Source organism: Mirounga angustirostris, unplaced genomic scaffold (genome assembly GCF_029215605.1).
Source record: "Mirounga angustirostris isolate CCGP_5_RB_7025 unplaced genomic scaffold, mMirAng1.0.hap1 SCAF_7, whole genome shotgun sequence".
Classification (NCBI taxonomy): Eukaryota; Metazoa; Chordata; class Mammalia; order Carnivora; family Phocidae; genus Mirounga; species Mirounga angustirostris.
The window spans coordinates 35,204,260-35,223,470 of record NW_026991715.1 but is presented as its reverse complement, the minus strand read 5'-3'; the positions used below and the strand labels follow the sequence as shown (position 1 = coordinate 35,223,470).

Here is a 19,211-nt window from a genome sequence, read left to right as displayed (position 1 = left end):
AGTACATAGTAATACAAGCCTTTCTCAAGAAACAAGAACGGTCTCAAACACACAACCTAACCCTACACCTAAAGGAGCTGGAGAAGGAACAGCAAATAAAGCCTAAACCCAGCGGGAGAAGAGAAATTATAAAGATTAGAGGAGAAATCAATGAAATAGAAACCAAAAGAACAGCAGAACAGATCAACAAAACTAGGAGCTGGTTCTTTGAAAGAATTAATAAGATTGATAAACCTCTGGCCAGACTTATCAAAAAGAGAAGAGAAAAGAGGGGTGCCTGGTGGCTCAGTTGGTTAAGTGACTGCCTTTGGCTCGGGTCATGATCCTGGAGTCCCAGGATCGAGTCCCGCATCGGGCTCCCTGCTCAGCATGGGTCTGCTTCTCCCTCTGATCCTCCCCCTCTCATTCTCTCTCTCTCAAATAAATAAATGTCTTTAAAAAAAAAAAAGGGGGGGGCGCCTGGGTGGCTCAGTTGGTTGAGCGACTGCCTTCGGCTCAGGTCATGATCCTGGAGTCCCGGGATCGAGTCCCGCATCGGGCTCCCTGCTCGGCGGGGAGTCTGCTTCTCCCTCTGACCCTCCTACCTCTCACGCTCTCTGTCTCTCATTCTCTCTCTCGCAAATAAATAAAATCTTAAAAAAAAAAAAAAAAGGAAAGAGAAAGGATCCAAATAAATAAAATCATGAATGAAAGAGGAGAGATCACAACCAACACTGAAGAAATACAAATAATTATAAGAACATATTATGAGCAACTTTATGCCAACAAATTAGACAATCTGGAAGAAATGGATTCATTCCTAGAGACATATAAACTACCAAAACTGAAACAGGAAGAAAGAGAAAACCTGAACAGACCCATAACCAGCAAGGAAATTGAAGCAGTAATCAAAAATCTCCCAACAAACAAGAGCCCAGGGCCAGATGGCTTCCCAGGGGAATTCTACCAAACATTTAAAGAAGAATTAATACCTAGTCTTCTGAAACTTTTCCAAAAAATAGAAATGGAAGGAAATCTTCCAAATTCATTTTATGAGACCAGCATTACCCTCATCCCAAAACCAGGCAAAGACCCCACCAAAAAGGAGAATTACAGACCAATATTCCTGATGAACATGGACACATAAATTCTCACCAAAATACTAGCCAACAGGATCCAATAGTACATTAAAAGGATTATCCACCATGACTAAGTGGGATTTATTCCTGGGCTGCAAGGTTGGTTCAACGTCCACAAATCAATCAATGTGATACACTACATTAATAAAAGAAAGGACAAAAGCCATATAATACTCTCAATAGAGATGCAGAAAAAGCATTTGACAAAGTACAGCATCCTTTCTTGATTAAAACTCTTCACAGTGTAGGGATAGAGGGTACATACCTCAGTATCATAAAAGCCATCTATGAAAAACCCACAGTGAATCTCATTCTCAATGGGGAAAAACTGAGAGTTTTTCCCTTAAGGTCAGGAACACAGTAGGGATGTCCACTATCACCACTGCTGTTCAACATAGTACGAGAAGTCCTAGCCTCAGCAATCAGACAACAAAAAGAAATAAAAGGCATCTGAATCAGCAAAGAAGTCAAACTCTCACTCTCTGCAGATGATATGATACTTTATGTGGAAGACCCAAAAGACTCCACCCCAAAACTGCTAGAACTCATACAGGAATTCAGTAAAGTAGCAGGATATAAAATCAATGCACAGAAATCATTTGCATTTCTATACACCAACAACGAGACAGAAGAAAGAGAAATTAAGGAGTTGATCCCATTTACAATTGCACCCAAAACCGTAAGATACCTAGGAATAAATCTACCAAAGAGGCAAAGGATCTGTACTCAGAAAACTATAAAATACTCACAAAAGAAATTGAGGAAGACACAAAGAAATGAAAAACCTTCCATGCTCATGGATTGGAAGAACAAATATTGTTAAAATGTCAATGCTACCTAGAGCAATCTACACATTTAATGCAATCTCTATCAAAATACCATCAACTTTTTTCACAGAACTGGAACAAATAATCCTAAAATTTGTATGGAACCAGAAAAGACCCCGAAAAGCCAGAGGAATGTTGAAAAAGAAAACCAAAGCTAGTGGCATCACAATTCTGGACTTCAAGCTCTATTACAAAGCTGTCATCATCAAGACAGTATGGTACTGGCACAAAAACAGACACAGAGATCAATGGAACAGAATAGAGAGCCCAGATATGGACCTCAACTCTATGGTCAACTAATCTTTGACAAAGCAGGAAAGAATGTCCAATGGAAAAAAGACAGTCTCCAACAAATGGTGTTGGGAAAATTGGACAGCCACATGCAGAAGAATGAAACTGGACCATTTCCTTACACCACACACAAAAATAGACTCAAAATGGATGAAAGACCTAAATGTGAGACAGGAATCCATCAAAATCCTTGAGGAGAACAGAGGCAGCAATCTCTTCAACCTCAGCCACAACAACTTCTTCCTAGACACATCGCCAAAGGCAAGGGAAGCAAGGGCAAAATGAACTATGGGGACTTCATCAAGATAAAAAGCTTTTGCACAGCAAAGGAAACAGTCAACAAAACCAAAAGACAACGAACAGAATGGGAGAAGATATTTGTAAATATCATATCAGATAAAGGGCTAGTATCCAAAATCTATAAAGAACTTATCAAACTCAACACCCAAGGAATAAATAATCCACTCAAGAAATGGGCAGAAGACATGAAGATACATTTCTGCGAAGAAGACATCCAAATGGTCAACAGACACATGAAAAAGTGCTCAACGTTGCTCGGCATCAGGGAAATACAAATCAAAACCTCAATGAGATACCACCTCATACTAGTAAGAATGGGTAAAATTAACAAGTCAGGAAATGACAGATGTTGGCGAGGATGTGGAGGAAGGGGAACCCTCCTACACTGTTGGTAGGAATGCAAGCTGGTGCAGCCACTCTGGAAAACAGTATGGAGGTTCCTCAAAAAGTTGAAAATAGAGCTACCCATAACCCAGCAATTGTATTACTGGGTATTTACTCCAAAGATACAAATGTAGTAAACCCAAGAGGCACCTGCACTCCAATGTTTATAGGATCAATGTCCATAATAGCCGAACTATGGAAAGAGCCCAGATGTCCACTATGCAGCCATCAAAAAAATGAAATCTTGCCATTTGCAATGATGTGGATGGAACTAAAGGGTATTATGCTAAGCTAAATAAGTCAATCAGAGAAAGATAATTATCATATGATCTCACTGATATGTGGAATTTGAAGAGGATCATAGGGGAAGAGAGGAAAAAAATGAAACAAGACAAAACCAGAGAGGGAGACAAACCATAAGAGACTCTTAATCTCAGGAAACTGAGGGTTGCTGGAGTGGAGGGGAGTGGGAGGGATGGGGTGGCTGGGTGATGGACGTTGGGGAGGGTATGTGTTGTGGTGAGTGCTGTGTATTGTGTAAGACTGATGAATCACAGACCTGTACCCCTCAAACAAATAATACATTATATGTTAATAATAAAAAAATGCAAAAAAAAAAAAAGAGAAAACTTGCTGTGAAGGCACCTATAAACATTATAAACCTATCTACTCTTTAACCCAGCAATTCTACTTTTGGGAATTCATCCCACATATATACTGCACATGCACAAAATAATATAAGTACAAGACTATTCAATGCAATTGTTTGTGATACTCAAAGACTAGAAACATCCCAAGTACGAATTTATTTACCAGGATACTGATAAATAGCACAATGGAATACCAAGCAGCTGTTAAAAAAAAAAACTCTCTTATGTATTAATATGGAAAGATTTTTAAAGGATATATTGTGGAGTCATGAACTCAAGATAGAGAACAGTATATCTTTTTTGCAAGAAACGTGGAAAAAATATGTGTCCATACTTGCCCCCTATCTGTATAAAGAAATGCTGAAAGGATACTTAAGAAACTAATAAAATGTATGGGTGCAGGAGGAAACAGGGGTAGAAGAATAAGTCAGGAATTGGAATAAGACAATATATACCTATTATACATCCTTTTGATTTTTGAACCATGTAAATGTGTTTCTTATCACAAAATAAAGGAAAATTATTAAGATTGTGGTAGATGGCAGACCTAAAAGTACTCAAAAGGCATCAGAAATATTATTAATTGGGAAAAGCAAGTTGCAGAACAGTATACTTTCTATAAAATGATCCCTGTTACTCAAAAACACACACACATACCTACATATACAAAAAGTGCCTGGAAGTATACATAATCAGATATTAACAGTAGTGACCTCTTGGGGGTGAGTATGGAGGCAAGAGTAGGTGGGGGGAATCTGATGTTTTATTTGTTTTCTCTTTTTAAATTAAAGTATAGTTTATGTACAGTGAACAGCAAGGATCTTGAGTTCAATGAGTTTGGACAAATGTATATACCCATATAATCATACCTCTATCAAAATATGGAAAATTTCTATCCCCTTAGGGGGAGAAGAAGTTCAACCATCATCAACACTGTTGGTTTCAACTTAAAATGCTTAATTACCATTAATTTATTCAGGAAATATTCATTTAGAGCTTAACAAAGTCAAGCACTGTTACAGGCCTTAAAAATATAGCATAGAAAAAAATAAATCCTTGCCATGAAGGAGCTTATATTCTTGTTAGGGAGAGAAAGAGAACACAGTGAGGAAGCAGCAAATATATGTCAGATGAAAGTCACAGAAAAAAAAATATTATCTTTTAAACATGGTTACTAAGGAATGTAAAGGATGCCTAAGGTACGTGTGGGTATTTCTTCCAAGTGTATCAGTAATATTAAAATCCAATGATTTTATTATTATTGCTATGCATCCTTATCCCAAACGTTCCTTATCTGAAATTTTGCTGTTTGTAAGCCAACAATAGATGGTGAAAAAAATACTAGGCTTAAAAATTAGCATGAAAAATATACAACCAAGAAAATTAAGCAACAATAAAACAGCCTGGTAAATTATAATCCAAACACAATTCCAGAGGCAGAAAGAACTTGGCACCGGAACTAGTCTGAAAAGTAGGGTGGACATGAATTAAACACTGAGGTTCTCTGGGTAACAGATATCTCTAATAATGAAAAAGTGATCAGGAAGAAAAATAAAGCACAGGGGTAGCACTATGATGAGTCCCAGAACATACCAGTATAGAGCTGTCAGGAAGCTTATCATGCTCAGCCTGGTAAGGATCTACCCACCTGAATGGATTATCACAATGGAAGGAATCAGAGTAAAAGAATGGTTACCATTATGTCCAACCACACTCTTAGTATCTGCACTTGGATATTTCACAGAATCTCAAATAACTTCACAACTCCTAATTTCTCTGTGATCTATCCTTCACTAGTCTTCCACAACTCACAAATGGTACCTTTGTCCATCCAGTTCCTTAATTCACAAATCTGGAAATGATTCTTAATCCTCCCCCTCTTTCATCCACTGTATTTATTCAGTCAACAATATTTAATTGTGAATCTACCAGCGGCCAGGCAATGATTTTTCCAGACACTGAATAATGTAATAAAGAAAATAGTCCCTGACCTTAAAGAGTTTACATTCCTCCATTCCACTACTGTCTTGTTGTATCTATTTCTTAAATATATCTCCAATCCATCCATTTGTTTCTACATCCACTACCTTCCCTTTAATCCAATCCAGCACAATTTTTTTTAAGGTTTTATTTATTTGACAGACAGAGAGATGGTGAGAGCAGAAACACAAGCAGGGAGAGTGGGAGAGGGAGAAGCAGGCTTCCCACCAAGCAGGGAGCCCAATGTGGGGCTGGATCCCAGGACCCTGGGATCATGACCTGAGCCGAAGGCAGATACTTAATGACTGAGCCACCCAGGCACCCCATCCAGCACCATTTCTTATCAGGAACATTGCCATAGTCTCCCATCTGTTCTCCCTACTTCCATTTATTACCCTCAGAAATCAATTTGCCACACAGGAAACCAGAGACAGCTTTTAAAAATTCAAAACATATTTTGTCACTGCCTTGTTTAAAACCATTCAAAAACTCCTAAATATGAAAGTACTTAGAATAAAATCCAGAATCTTTAATATGGTTTACAGGACTCTGCCTTGTAATAGATGTACCTCATCTACTTATTTAACATTTTTAGCCTCCCTAGACTTTTTCAATTGCTCACCTTTTCTTAAAGGACTTTCACACCACTATTTGCTCCACCAATTTCTCCTTTATTCTCCTTGTTACCTACCTAACTTCTACTCATCTTTCAGATCTCATGTTAAATTTATAACTTCCTGAAAGAACTTCTCCCTGACCCTCCCAGACTAGGGGAGGCCTCCCTATTATAAGCTCTCTTAGCATCTTTGTTTTTCTCTTTGGAGGTATTTATCAGACTTCTTAAAGACCATACCTTAGAAAGGGACCCATTAAGTCAGGAATCGCATTTGCCTTGTTCATTGGTGCATACTTGGAACTTAGGACAGTGTTTTGCATGTAGCAGGCACTTAATAATATTTGTTATATAAATGAATGAATGATCCAACCACTGCTAGACTTGGGGAAGACACTAGTGTTTACTTTGTTTTTGGATGGGCTCTTCCAACCTATATATTTCAGAGAATGGATGCCTGAACTTAAGTGGAGGTGGCTTAAGCTTATACTATACTCTTTTACATTATATTCTCACATAGTATGAGACTAGAGTGCACCACACTTCCTGTTTTTCAAAACCATATGAAGTATACAAAAATCAAGTTTTTCTGTAAGCCAGCAACAATCATAAAATTAAATTAAAATACATTTTACAATAATATCCAAAACCATAAAATACATAGGAATAATTTAATGGAAGATATACAAGACCTCTACACTAAAAACTCTGAAACATTGCTAAGAGAAGTTAAAGATCTAAAATACATGGAAATATAATACCATTCCCATATGCTGTAAGTCTCAATATTGTTCAAATGACCTCTCTCCCAAAAGATTTATAGATTTGGTCAATCCCATTCAAACCCCTTGCAGGCTTTTTCTCTCTCTCTGGAAAGTGAGAAAATGAATTTTATTTGGAAAGAGATAGGATCATGAATAGTCAAAACAATGTGAAAACAAGAAAAAGGATGGAAGATTTACCTACCTGACTTCAAGACTTACTATAAAGCTACAATAATCTAGACAGTGTGGTTGTGGCAAAAGGACAAAAAGATCCATGGCACATGACAGGGAGTTGAGAAATAGACCTATTTGTATCAAATGATTTTCAACAAGGGTGCCAAATCAATTCAACAGGAAAATGAACATCCTTTCAACAAATGATGTTGGAGAAACTGGGCATCATATGGGGAAAAAGAACCTTGACTCCTACCTCATTGATTTGTTACCTCATATAACATGCAAAAATCAGTTTAAAACAAGGCAAATAGAAGAATCAATAGATGTCAAATAAGTGCCCTTTGCTCACCAGGAATATTCAGGGCCTTCCTTAACACACTGTTAGAGAAAATACTACACAAGATAAAGCCAATATATGCAAGTGACACATAGTTGTTGAGATGCTTGACTTTTCTTGGTTTCCAAGCATTAGCAAACTCTTTGGGTGAACAATGGAATCTGGGTTGAAGATGCCAAATTATCTAATATCCTGAATTCCTTTTAGAGACCAACAGCCAGGTGCATTTACAATAAAATTAACATAGCTTAGACAACAGAATCCACACCAATAAGGAATCCTACCGTCAAAAATAAATTATTCCTACCGTAACCAATCAGACACTATTTTATACATCTTACTAATATTCTTTATCTTGACTTACGAGTAATTTTCCTTTCACTCTTTACAGCTTCCTTATTACCCACTTTACCTATATGTACTTTCCAACAGTTAATATTTCCTTTTCCTTTTTATATTTTATATTTATATAATTTTATATTATATATTTATATTTCCCTGTTATATTTTAGACTGCAATCTAACCACTGACAGTGATACATAACAGGGAATTTTATATGCAAATGTTATTATATAATTTTTCAAGGGTTTGTAAACTGTAAGTTGAGTGAAATGCTATGCTAACATTATTCGGATCCACCTGATTACTAGGAACTGTCCCTATCCAGCATTCTGTGCTACCTCCAATTCATTTAAAGTACAAAAATTGGCCACAAAGGAGTAAGAGATACTGCTGTTGGGTCCCAGGTCAGGATCTGAGGTGCAGACTTGGGCAATGGAGGTTCTGGGAGGGCTATTCTTGGCCATGTGGACCACCAGGAGGCCTGGTGGAAAACTGGCCTGTTGTTGATGTCACCAACGTGTAGGGTGGTATTTCTGCTGGAGGAGAGAAGTGACTTGTTTCTGTCTGTGGCCATGATGGTAACATTGGACCCTAGGGTCGGCTCCCAGTCCAGGGCCCCATCTGTTGCAAGCATGTAGTAATTATCGGTAGAAGATTCAATTCTGAATCTGTACCAGACACGTGACCTCCCTTCTTCTGCCAAATCTGGATCCTGTGGGTTTTTTGTTTGTTTGTTTGTTTGTTTAAAGATTTTATTTATTTATTTATTTGAGAGAAAGAGAGAGAGACAGAGAAACAGCATGAGAGGGGAGAGGGTCAGAGGGAGAAGCAGGCTCCCCGCTGAGGCGGGAGCCCGATGTGGGACTCGATCCCAGGACTCCGGGATCCTGACCTGAGCCGAAGGCAGTCGCTTAACCAACTGAGCCACCCAGGTGCCCTGGATCCTGTGTTTTAAACAGAGTCATTACTTTTTAAGGTGCAGAATCTTCAGAAATCATTGTGGAAAAAGAAGTAAAAATCAGCTCTGGTATTTTGTCATTATCATCCAGAATTTTGATCTCAACTACACTAGGCAATCAGTCCTCCCCTTCCACCATTCCTTGCTTCCCAAACCATGGAGCATGTTTTAATCTCATCATAGCCCAATGTACTTAAAGTTTTCATCTCACTACGATTGTGATCAAGATTAAACTGGTACTCTGGGAAGCAAAGACATATCTGATATCCACACGGCTATTCTCATATGGGTCAGTGGCCCTCACCCTCACCATGGAGGTGCCCAGAGGCATGTCTTCTAAAAGGCTGAGTCCAGACACATTCTGGCTGAAACTGAGGAGGGGGGTATAACTGCATCAACTGCCAGGGTGGGGATCTGAGCAGTGCTGCTTCAGGACCGTCTTTGTCATCTAAGGTTATCAGGACTAAGCCACATGAGTTTTGCTTTTCCTAGTCCAGTGGCTTCTCTAACACAGGCTCAACATATTTGTTTCCACTGTTGGTCTGTTACTTCAAAGACAAAGTGTTGCTGCTAAGGTGGCAATTTTGTAAAGGAATAGCTTCCAACATCAGTATCTTCCGTAGGTTCTATTACGGATCTTGCCCCAAGCTGGGTCAGTTCACATATTTGAGTCAGTAACACTCCTGATGAACTGGGGAGTATTATCATTGGCACCTTGCACATCTATATTAGGGTGGAAAGCATTTAAAGGCTTTTCAACTACCATTTCTAAACATTTGATACAAACTATGGTATATGGTCTTTTATGTTCCAGGTCCATCCTGTTACAAGTTAAGTGTCTACTTTCTTCACTCAGACTGAACTATTCTTTTTCCACGTTAATCCACAGCTTCTGAACAAGCAAGTCCTGGACACCTAGCCCCATATCTTTGGCAAGGTCCCGTGGGGAAAGTCACCCAGCAGGAACCTTCACAGATCTCCTTGTTAATCTCTATTTCCACATTGACTCACAGCAGTGCTCTGAGTCCCTGCCTTAGCACTGCAGCCTGAAGTAATGAAAGCTCAATGTTCTGGAGAGTTGAGAACAAAGAGAAAGATGTTTCTCAATGGAATTTATAGGCTGAAAGGTAGTAGTAGTACAGCCTTATTTATCCAATTAAATATTCCTGGGAATTCATATTCTCAGTGACTCCACCATACGAGGTCAAAGTGATGACTTCTTTTTATAGTTTCTTGATACTTAAGATAATTTTTAGGCTGTCTCTTTAAAAAAATTTTTTTATATGGAAGCTTTATTTTTTCCAAATAACAGTCTCAGGATGAATTACTGGCTGGATCTTCAGCCACAAATATACAGAAAGCCTCTAAGAAGTTACACAATATGAAAAGCGTATGTTTAAGGCAACTATTTATTTTTGTATCCTTTGGGTAAATACCTAGTAGTGTCATTGCTGGACCATAGAGAAGTTCTATTTTTAACTTTTTGAGGACCCTCCATACTGTTTTCCAGAGTGGCTGCACCAGTTTGCATTCCTACCAACAGTATAAGAGGGTTCCCCTTTCTCCACATCCTCACCACCATCCTGTTTCCTGTGTGAGGTGGTATCTCACTGTGGTTTTGATTTGTATTTCCCTGATGAGTAACATTGAGCATATTTTCATGTGTCTGTTAGCACATCTGGATGTCTTCTTTCCAGATGTCTGTTCATGTCTTCTGCCCATTTCTTAACTGGATTATTTGTTTTTTGGGGTATTGAGCTTGATAAGTTCTTTATAGATTCTGGATATTAGCCCTTTATCTGATACGTCATTTGCAAATATCTTCTCTCATTACATTGGTTGCCTTTTAGTTTTGTAAATTGTTTCCTTCAGAAGCTTTTTATTTTGATGAGGTCCCAATAGTTCATTTTTGCTTTTATTTCCCTTGCCTCCGGCTATATGTCTAGTAAGAAGTTGCTGCGGCTGAGGTCAAAGGGGTCGCTGCCTGTGTTCTCCTCTAGGATTTTGATGGTTTCCTGTCTTATATTTAGGTGTTTCATCCATTTTGAATTTATTTCTGTGAATGGTGTAAGAAAGTGGTCCAGTTTCAGTCTTCTGCATGTTGTTGTCCAGTTTTCACAACACCATTTATTGCGGAGACTCTCTTTTTTCCATTGGATATTCTATCCCGCTTTGTTGAAGATGAGTTGACCATATAGTTGTGGGTCCATTTCTGGGTTTTCTATTCTGTTCCATTGATCTATGTAAGAGACCGTTTTCTAATTACTGAACTGAAGCCTTTTACTGAATATTTAGAAGGGGTATAAATCATTGTATGAAACATTTCAGAGACTTAAAGATGAACTAAGAAATTATACTTGTCATTAATGACATTATACATAGATCTTTTTATGGCTTCTCTAAGAGAAACTGCAGAAGTACTGATTTCTTTTACATATAAATTATCTTGAGTCTATAGTTGATCTGATGACAATTTCTTCGCATCTTCTTGAACCAGAACTCTTCCCATTTGGTATCAAGGAAACTCATCCTCTATCAAAGGTTTTTTTCAATTACCTTTGCCATAGGCTATCTTTTCCTATTAGTATTTTAAGAATCCTAAACAGTACATTCTTTTATTGATAACTTTTCAGTAGATATGGTTTCCTAAAAATGAACTCTTAAGTTTTTTTTTTAAGATTTTATTTATTTATTTGAGAGAGAGAATGAGATAGAGAGAGAGAGCATGAGAGGGGGGAGGGTCAGAGGGAGAAGCAGACTCCCTGCCGAGCAGGGAGCCCGATGTGGGACTTGATCCCAGGACTCCAGGGTCATGACCTGAGCCGAAGGCAGTCGCTTAACCAACTGAGCCACCCAGGTGCCCCAATGAACTCTTAAGTTTAACTCAGGAGAGTAAATCTGTCTCTTTCCTAATATATACACTCACTACTTTGATCAATATCCCTTCACACTGTTTGCTTTAAAATTTTTAAAAGTAGTTTTATTGAGGTATAGTTGATACACAAAGAACTACACATATTTAACGTGGATGTGTTTAATTTTTTGGACTTGGTATCTTGCATGAAGAAAAAGCAGATTTTTCACCAGAAAAATTCAATTCATGATCACAACTATACTGTCACATGTAACTGAGAAAACTGATACAGCCCATTCATTTATCATTAGCCTTCTAATTCAGCTTAAAATGATCTCTGAGAGGATGCCTGGATGGTTCAGTCGGTTGAGCGTCTGCCTTCAGCTCAGGTCATGATCCCAGGGCCCTGGGATTGAGTCCCACATCGGGCTCCTTGTTCAGCAGGGAGCCTGCTTCTCCCTCTGCCTGCTGCTCCCCCAGCTTGTGCTCTAACAAATAAAAAAAAAATTTTAAATAAAATGAAACAAAATGATCTATGGGTTGCACAGTATCAACTAGTTGTACAGTCTCACCAAGGATCCTAGCCTATTTCTGCTTCAAACAGCCTAATATCTCTTCTAGAATGGATGTGGGGGAAGAATGTTGATAGATTACATTTCAACTTTAGGTTCTATGAAATAGTGAAGCTGCAACTTTTAAATTATAGATGAACACTTCAACTTATTAGACTAAGTGAACGAAAACCCACCATTCTTAACACATAGGAAGACAAGCCAAATTCTTGACGTAATTTCATTACTGGAACCAGCACAAAAATAAACATCCAAATCCACTGCCTGGTTACTCTAAAAAAAAAAAAAAAATCAACAAATATCCTAATTATCAGTCCCAAATTGTCAACAAATTATCCTAAAGCTAAGATTGACATCTTACATTAAATACATTATGTTAGGGGTGCTTGGGTGGCTCAGGTCATGATCCTGGGGTCCTGGATTGAGATCCACATCGGGCTCCCCACTCAGTGGGGAGTCTGCTTCTCCCTCTCCCTCTGCTTGTGCACTTTCTCTCTCTCAAAGAAATAAATAAATAAAAATCTTAAAAACAATACATTATGTTAGCTTAAACTCTCATGTGACCAAAACCAAATAACTCCAGCTTTCAGGTTTTGATGATCCATTCTCCAGTTAAATCATCCTAGCAATCCTAATGGAATAAATAGGTCCTTTAAATAAGAAATTTCACAGGGGGGCGCCTGGGTGGCTCAGATGGTTAAGCGTCTGCCTTCGGCTCAGGTCATGATCTCAGGGTCCTGGGATCAAGTCCCGCATCAGGCTCCCTGCTCCTTGGGAGCCTGCTTCTCCCTCTGCCTTTCTCTCCCGCTCTGTCTCTCATGAATAAAAAAAAAAGAAAAAAGAAAAAAGAAATTTCACAGGACACTTGTTTAGGTTTTGCTATGGTTCAGAAAGAGAAAAACTGGGGCGCCTGGGTGGCTCGGTCGGTTAAGTGTCTGCCTTCGGCTTAGGTCATGATCTCGGAGTTCTAGCATCTCTAGCATCGAGCTCTGCAGCAGGTTCCCTACTCAGCGGGGAGTCTGCTTCTCCCTCTGCCCCTCACCCTGCTTGTGCTCTCTCTCTCTCAAATAAATACATGAAATCTTTTTTAAAAATGTCCCATGTTGGGCGCCTGGGTGGCTCAGTTGGTTAAGCGACTGCCTTCGGCTCAGGTCATGATCCTGGAGTCCCGGGATCGAATCCCGCGTCGGGCTCCCGGCTCAGTGGGGAGCCTGCTTCTCCCTCTGACCCTCTCCCCTCTCGTGATGTTTCTCTCTCTCTCTCTCAAATAAATAAATAAAATCTTTAAAAAAAAAATGTCCCATGTCATTATAAACCTTTAAAAAAAAAAGAGAGAAAAATTAACACTCAAAAACTCTCCCATCCAAAACAATGGTTCCTCCATCTTTTATGACCCCAAACAGAGGCTTCTCAACCAATAATGTGCCTAGGGAGATCCTTTGCCCCTTCTGCCATGTGAGGACACAGCCAAAAGTCTGTGATCTATAAGAAAACCCTCACCTGACCATCCTGGCACCCTTATCTCAGAATTCCAGCCTTCAAAACAGTAAGCAATACATTTCTGCTGTTTATAAATCATCCATCACCTAATCCCCCTAGGGGAAGGGGATCAACTGATACAAGCCAGTTATAAAATAAGTCATGGGGATGTAACATACAGCAAAGAGAATACAGTCAATAATACTATAATGACTCTGTAGAGTAACAGATAGTAACTAGACCTATCGAGGTGATCATTTCATAATATATAAAAATACTGAGGGGCACCTGGGTGGCTCAGGTGGGTGAGTGCCCAACTCTTGATTTTGGCTCAGCTCATGATCTTAGAGTCATGGGCTCTGCACTCAGTGCAGAGTCTGCCCACTAGAGATTGCCTCCCTCTCCTTCTGCTCCTCCGTTGCTCACGTGCTCTCTAAAATAAATAAACAAAATATTTTTAAAAAATACTGAATCGCTGTCATGCACCTGAAACTAATATAATATTGTGCGTCAATTATAATTCAATTTTTAAACAAGTTTAAAAAAGAATACTTAAGCACTTGTTTTTTTTAAAGATTATTTATTTAAGAGACAGTGAGTGAAAGAGCACATGAGCAGGGGCGGAGGGAGAGGGAGAAGCAGACTCCCCTACTGAGCAGGGAATGCAATGTGGGGCTCGATCCCAGGACCCCGGGACCATGACCTGAGCCAAAGGCAAACACTTAACTGACTGAGCCACCCAGGCGCCCCTAAACTTTTTAAATTAGCTTTCATAAAAACTTTAGAATAGTTTTACTTCCACTCACAGGTCAACCCGTTAGACAACGAGAACACACAAATCATTATTACTTTTCACAACAGAATGTCAAGTGTGCTGACAGTAAAAGCTTTTTATATCAACAATGTAAAAAAATGGCTACCATTAATTACCTATTATGAACCAGGTGGTTTATGTTATCACTAGTCCTCACCACAATCTTTCAAATTATATATTATTGTCCCAATTTTGCTGAAGCTGATAGACACTATATAAGTTGTCAAAGGTCACAAAATGAGTAGTTACCTCATTTCAAAGCTGCTACTTTTCTATGAAACTACATCTGAGAATACCAATAGCAGATAATCCCCAGAGCACACACATTTGTTCATTCACTCAACAAATTAATGAAGCCTATTTAGCTCACCTGGAAGCATTAGTTGAGATCACTGATTCTTGAGATTCAGCTGAAGGGTCATGATTGTTCATTGCCCTAACTTAATGATTTGTCTCTAAATCAGGTTAAGTGAACAGAAGTCAGCATAACTGAACTATCGCAGGTTTCCCAAATAATTTCTATTGTGTGTTATGTCTTTCATTTTGAATTGACCACCATGTGAGAACTGGCCTTGTGATAAACGTTTTGATAGTTTTTACAAAACAGGAGGTCATACTGCCCGCTACTCCCAGTGATATCACTTAGAAAGCTCTACTTATTGAGTTCCATGGGAACTTAATGTCAATACAAAATTTCAGGTAGACTTAAAAACTTCCTTTTTTAAAAATCAGACAAATAGAACCATCCTATGTTTTCTTTTTTTTATACTGGTTGTCACGAAAAACATAAAGTGACATGTCAATTCATTAGCAGTAACTGCTTCATTTTAGGGCTATTTAATTACCTTTCTTTCTCAAATGATTTCTAATCTCTTTTATAATTCTAAATATGAACTACTGGATTTTTGAAAGGAGATTGGTAACAAAGAGAAAATAATAAGGATGCTATGATCCCCTACCCCTTTACAGAATTCACCCAAAGATCCAAACTTCTTACAGGTTCCAGCAATGCTTTCCCAAGAATAATATGAATTAGCATTCAATTTAGGTTCAACGTTATACAATAAGCATTAGGTTCTCAAAAAACACTTAGACTCTGAGCACTTTCCATAGTTTTTTCTATGTGTGAAAGTTATGGAAACTTACGTAAGAAGAGAGACTACTGCAAATGCACCACATTACCAAAAATGCATTCAAAACACAATTTGTTAACTGTTTCACAAAGTCATCATCAAGATCATCAGTATGAGTAAACTAAAGAAATATCTCCCCTGGAAACACATACATACATTGAATTCCCAAAAATCTACAGTGGGGATAAAAAATAAACAATCTCTTCAGTTTTTCTTCATGACAACACTTACACTGTTTGCATATATTTTTTTAAGATTTTACTTTTAGGTAATCTCTACACCCAACATGGGGCTTGAACTTACAACCCCAGATCAAGAGCATGCTACTCTTACTCACTAAGCCAGTGGGGCACCTCTGTTTGCATATTTCAATGACAAAGTTTTAAGTATGTAGAAAATAAACTCGGTATATTTGGAAGTTCAAGAATTATGTGAAACCATGAAATGACTTAGGACCTAAGAAAGTATAAATGTATGCACCCCTATGACCACAATTACTTCACTTTAAAAGAAACTAAATGCACTTTATGAATTTGTTAGCAACTTCATGTGTAGTTAGAGACCCCTCTACTCATAAAAGTTTATTTGAAATTGCATTTATACTTTTCATAAATTAGAGTGAATCCCTCTACAAGAATTTGGGGTTTTAATGGATAAATTGACATCAGATGTTCAACATAAAAATGTTGTGCGGCCAAAGGTAAATAAAAAGACCAATTAAAAGAAGGTACACCTGGTTAATTAAATTAGAAAAAATTGAGTATTTAAAAGTACCAAAGTGGTTATAAATTTATATATATATATAAAATACATAAACATTGTTATAAATAAGGCATGAGAGAAGGCCTCCAAGTTGTCCTTGGTGTCTACCACGCATATATAAATTTTTGGCGTCTGCTTTCTAAATTCGAAATACACACTACCCACACTAAGATATTTTGTTCAAAACCCAGAGAAGAATATTTGATATGTACTCATCTGAATTAATGCATGATTATCTTTAGAGAACGCTGAACTACCTGACAGTAAAAGAGGCTCGCTTTTCCCACAGCTCTCCTGGCTGATGAGCGTGTCCGCGTAGTTGGGCTGGGGGAAGATCACGTGACTCTCCCGCGAGTCCGCGGTCAGGGAGACCTCGTGGGAATAGGTCTGCAGGAAAGCCCGCACCCCGTCCACGCCCACAAAGTGCGAGGCCGGCACGCCCACCAGCCCGCCTCCGGAAGCCTGGAGCAGACGCGACGCGTGCCAGCGCCTCAGCCTGAGCGCCAGCAGCACGATGACAAAGGCCAGGAAGACGCACGAGACTGCCGCCACCGCCACCACCAGATACAGCGTGAGGTCCGAATCGTCCGGGTCGGCGGGGGTCCTGATGCTGCCCAGGTCGGCCAGGACGTCCGGGATGTTGTCGGCCACGGCCACGGTGAGCGTGACGGTGGCCGAGAGAGGGGGCTGGCCGTGGTCCTGCACCGCCACCACCAGGCTCTGCTTGAGCGCGTCTCTGTCCAGCAGGGCCCGCGCCGTGCGCACCTCGCCCGTGTGCAGCCCCACCGCGAAGAGCCCTGGCTCGCTCGCCTTGAGCAGGCGGTAGGACAGCCAGGCGTTCTGGCCCGAGTCTCTGTCCACCGCCACCACCTTGGTGACCAGGTAGCCGGGCTCTGCGGAGCAGGGCGCCAGCTCCACGCCTGTGGAACCATCGGTGGGGAGGGCGGGGTACAGGATCTCTGGCGCGTTGTCATTTTGGTCCACCAGGAACAAGTTCAGAGACACGTTGCTGCTGAGCGGAGGGTCACCGCTGTCCTGCGCTGTGACTTGCAGATGCAAGTCTTGGAACTGCTCATAGTCGAAGGAACGCAGCGCATACAGAACGCCAGTGTTGGAGTTGATGGAGATGTAGGAGGATATGGGCGGTCCGGGAAGGCTGTCCTCGGCCAATGAGTAAGTGACCTGGGCGTTCACTCCATAGTCGGGGTCACAGGCGGTCACGGACATTAGGGAGGCTCCTCTAGGGTTGTTCTCCACGATATAGGCGGAGTAGAAAGCGTCAGAGAAGGCGGGCGGGTTGTCGTTGGTGTCTGCTACTTTCAGTGAGATAGGAGTTTCCGTGGACAGGGGCGGACTTCCTCTGTCACTGGCGGTCACCGTGATGTTGTAGCTAGGAACCTGTTCCCGGTCTAGGAGTGTGTCTGTCACTAAACTATAGTAATTTCCATAAGACTTTTCTAATGTAAATGGCAGATTCCCTCGGATGAAACAGATCACTTGTCCATTTTCCCCAGAGTCTTGATCATTTACATTTAAAAGGGCAATTAATGTCCCTCTGGGAGAGTTTTCCAGAATGGAGCTGGAGAGAGAGATGACAACTACTTCAGGGGCATTATCATTCACATCCAATACTGTGATCAAGACTTTGGCTCGTGCAGAATACCCTGCGTTATCAACTGCTTGCACTTCCATCTCGTAGAATTCTGATTCCTCGTGGTTCAGCTCCCCTATTGTTGAAATTGTCCCTAAATTAGCATCTAGTTTGAAAACTTGGGCTGCCTTGTTGTCCACATAACGGAAGGAATACATCACTTCCACATTGGCTCCTTCGTCAGGGTCGGTGGCACTTACCAGAAGCAGCTTAGTGCCTACGGCCACATTCTCTGGAACGCTCACGCGGTACTCAGACTGAGCAAATACTGGTGCGTTGTCATTCACATCAACTACCATCACACGGATGCGCGTGGTGCCTGTGCGGACTGGGTCACCCCCGTCGGAGGCGGTGAGAACAAGGTGATGAACAGCCTTCTGCTCCCGGTCCAAGGCGCACTCCAAAACCAATTCTGGGTACTTGTTACCATCCGCTCCGCTTTGCACGTCCAGGGAGAAGTGAGTATTACTACTGAGTCCATAGCTCTGGAGAGAGTTCTTCCCGATATCCGGATCCCAAGCGTGGGGAAGAGGGAACCGCAACCCAGTGGCTGCGTTTTCACTCACTTTTATTTCTAATTCATCTTCCCGGAAATAGGGGGCATTATCGTTAATGTCTCTCACTTCTACTACTACCCCGTATATTTTTACTTTATCCTCCAACAGAATCTCCAGATTTAATTGACACTTTAAGACGCCCATACAGAGCTCTTCCCGGTCTATTCTGCCTGCGGAGATTAGGTTGCCGCTTCGAAGGTTCAGAGCGAAAAGTTGAGTCCTACCTCTGGAGACTATACGGACTCCACGCTCTTCTAGTTCCTGGGGCTCCAACCCCAGGTCCTTGGCGATGTTTCCCACCCTAGAGCCTTTCTCCAGCTCCTCAGGAACTGAATAGTGAATTTGGGCGCATCCGGTTTCCCACAGAACCCCCAGGAGAACTCCCAGCAGGACAAGCCCTTTGCAGTCCTGATGCAGTCGCTCAGGAATCATCGTCACTTTCCTGGAGGATATTACTTCCAATTCTTCCCTAGACCACCGAAGTCAGGACCAGTTTTCCCCGTCTTCAGAATCCAGCAGTTTCTTCAGAGTGCCAGAGATGGTTAGTTTCTATCTGGGCTGTGCTTCAGGCGCCTGCAGGGCAAGCAGGAGGCGAGCAGGATCTCTGTTTTTCTCTCCCTGATTGGTGAACAGTGGCGCTCAGAGTC

At 40.6% G+C, this 19,211-nt stretch overlaps 2 protein-coding genes across 18 annotated transcripts in view; both read right to left on the bottom strand.

The window, feature by feature from the left end:
* LOC123857349 (protocadherin gamma-C4) overlaps positions 1 to 19,211 on the bottom strand; it is a 283,181-nt gene that overhangs the window by 64,448 nt on the left and 199,522 nt on the right. The gene's annotated exons all lie outside the window — the stretch shown is intronic.
* Positions 722 to 19,004, bottom strand: LOC135365372 (protocadherin gamma-A12-like). The gene has a single exon (XM_064596058.1). It carries the CDS (start codon positions 18,994 to 18,996, stop codon positions 16,537 to 16,539), a length of 2,460 nt encoding a protein of 819 aa, XP_064452128.1. The 5' UTR covers positions 18,997 to 19,004; the 3' UTR covers positions 722 to 16,536.

What these genes read in the sequence shown, in the direction of transcription:
- LOC135365372 (XM_064596058.1), bottom strand. Translation starts at nt 18,996, where the DNA reads ATGATTCCTGAGCGACTGCATCAGGACTGCAAAGGGCTTGTCCTGCTG.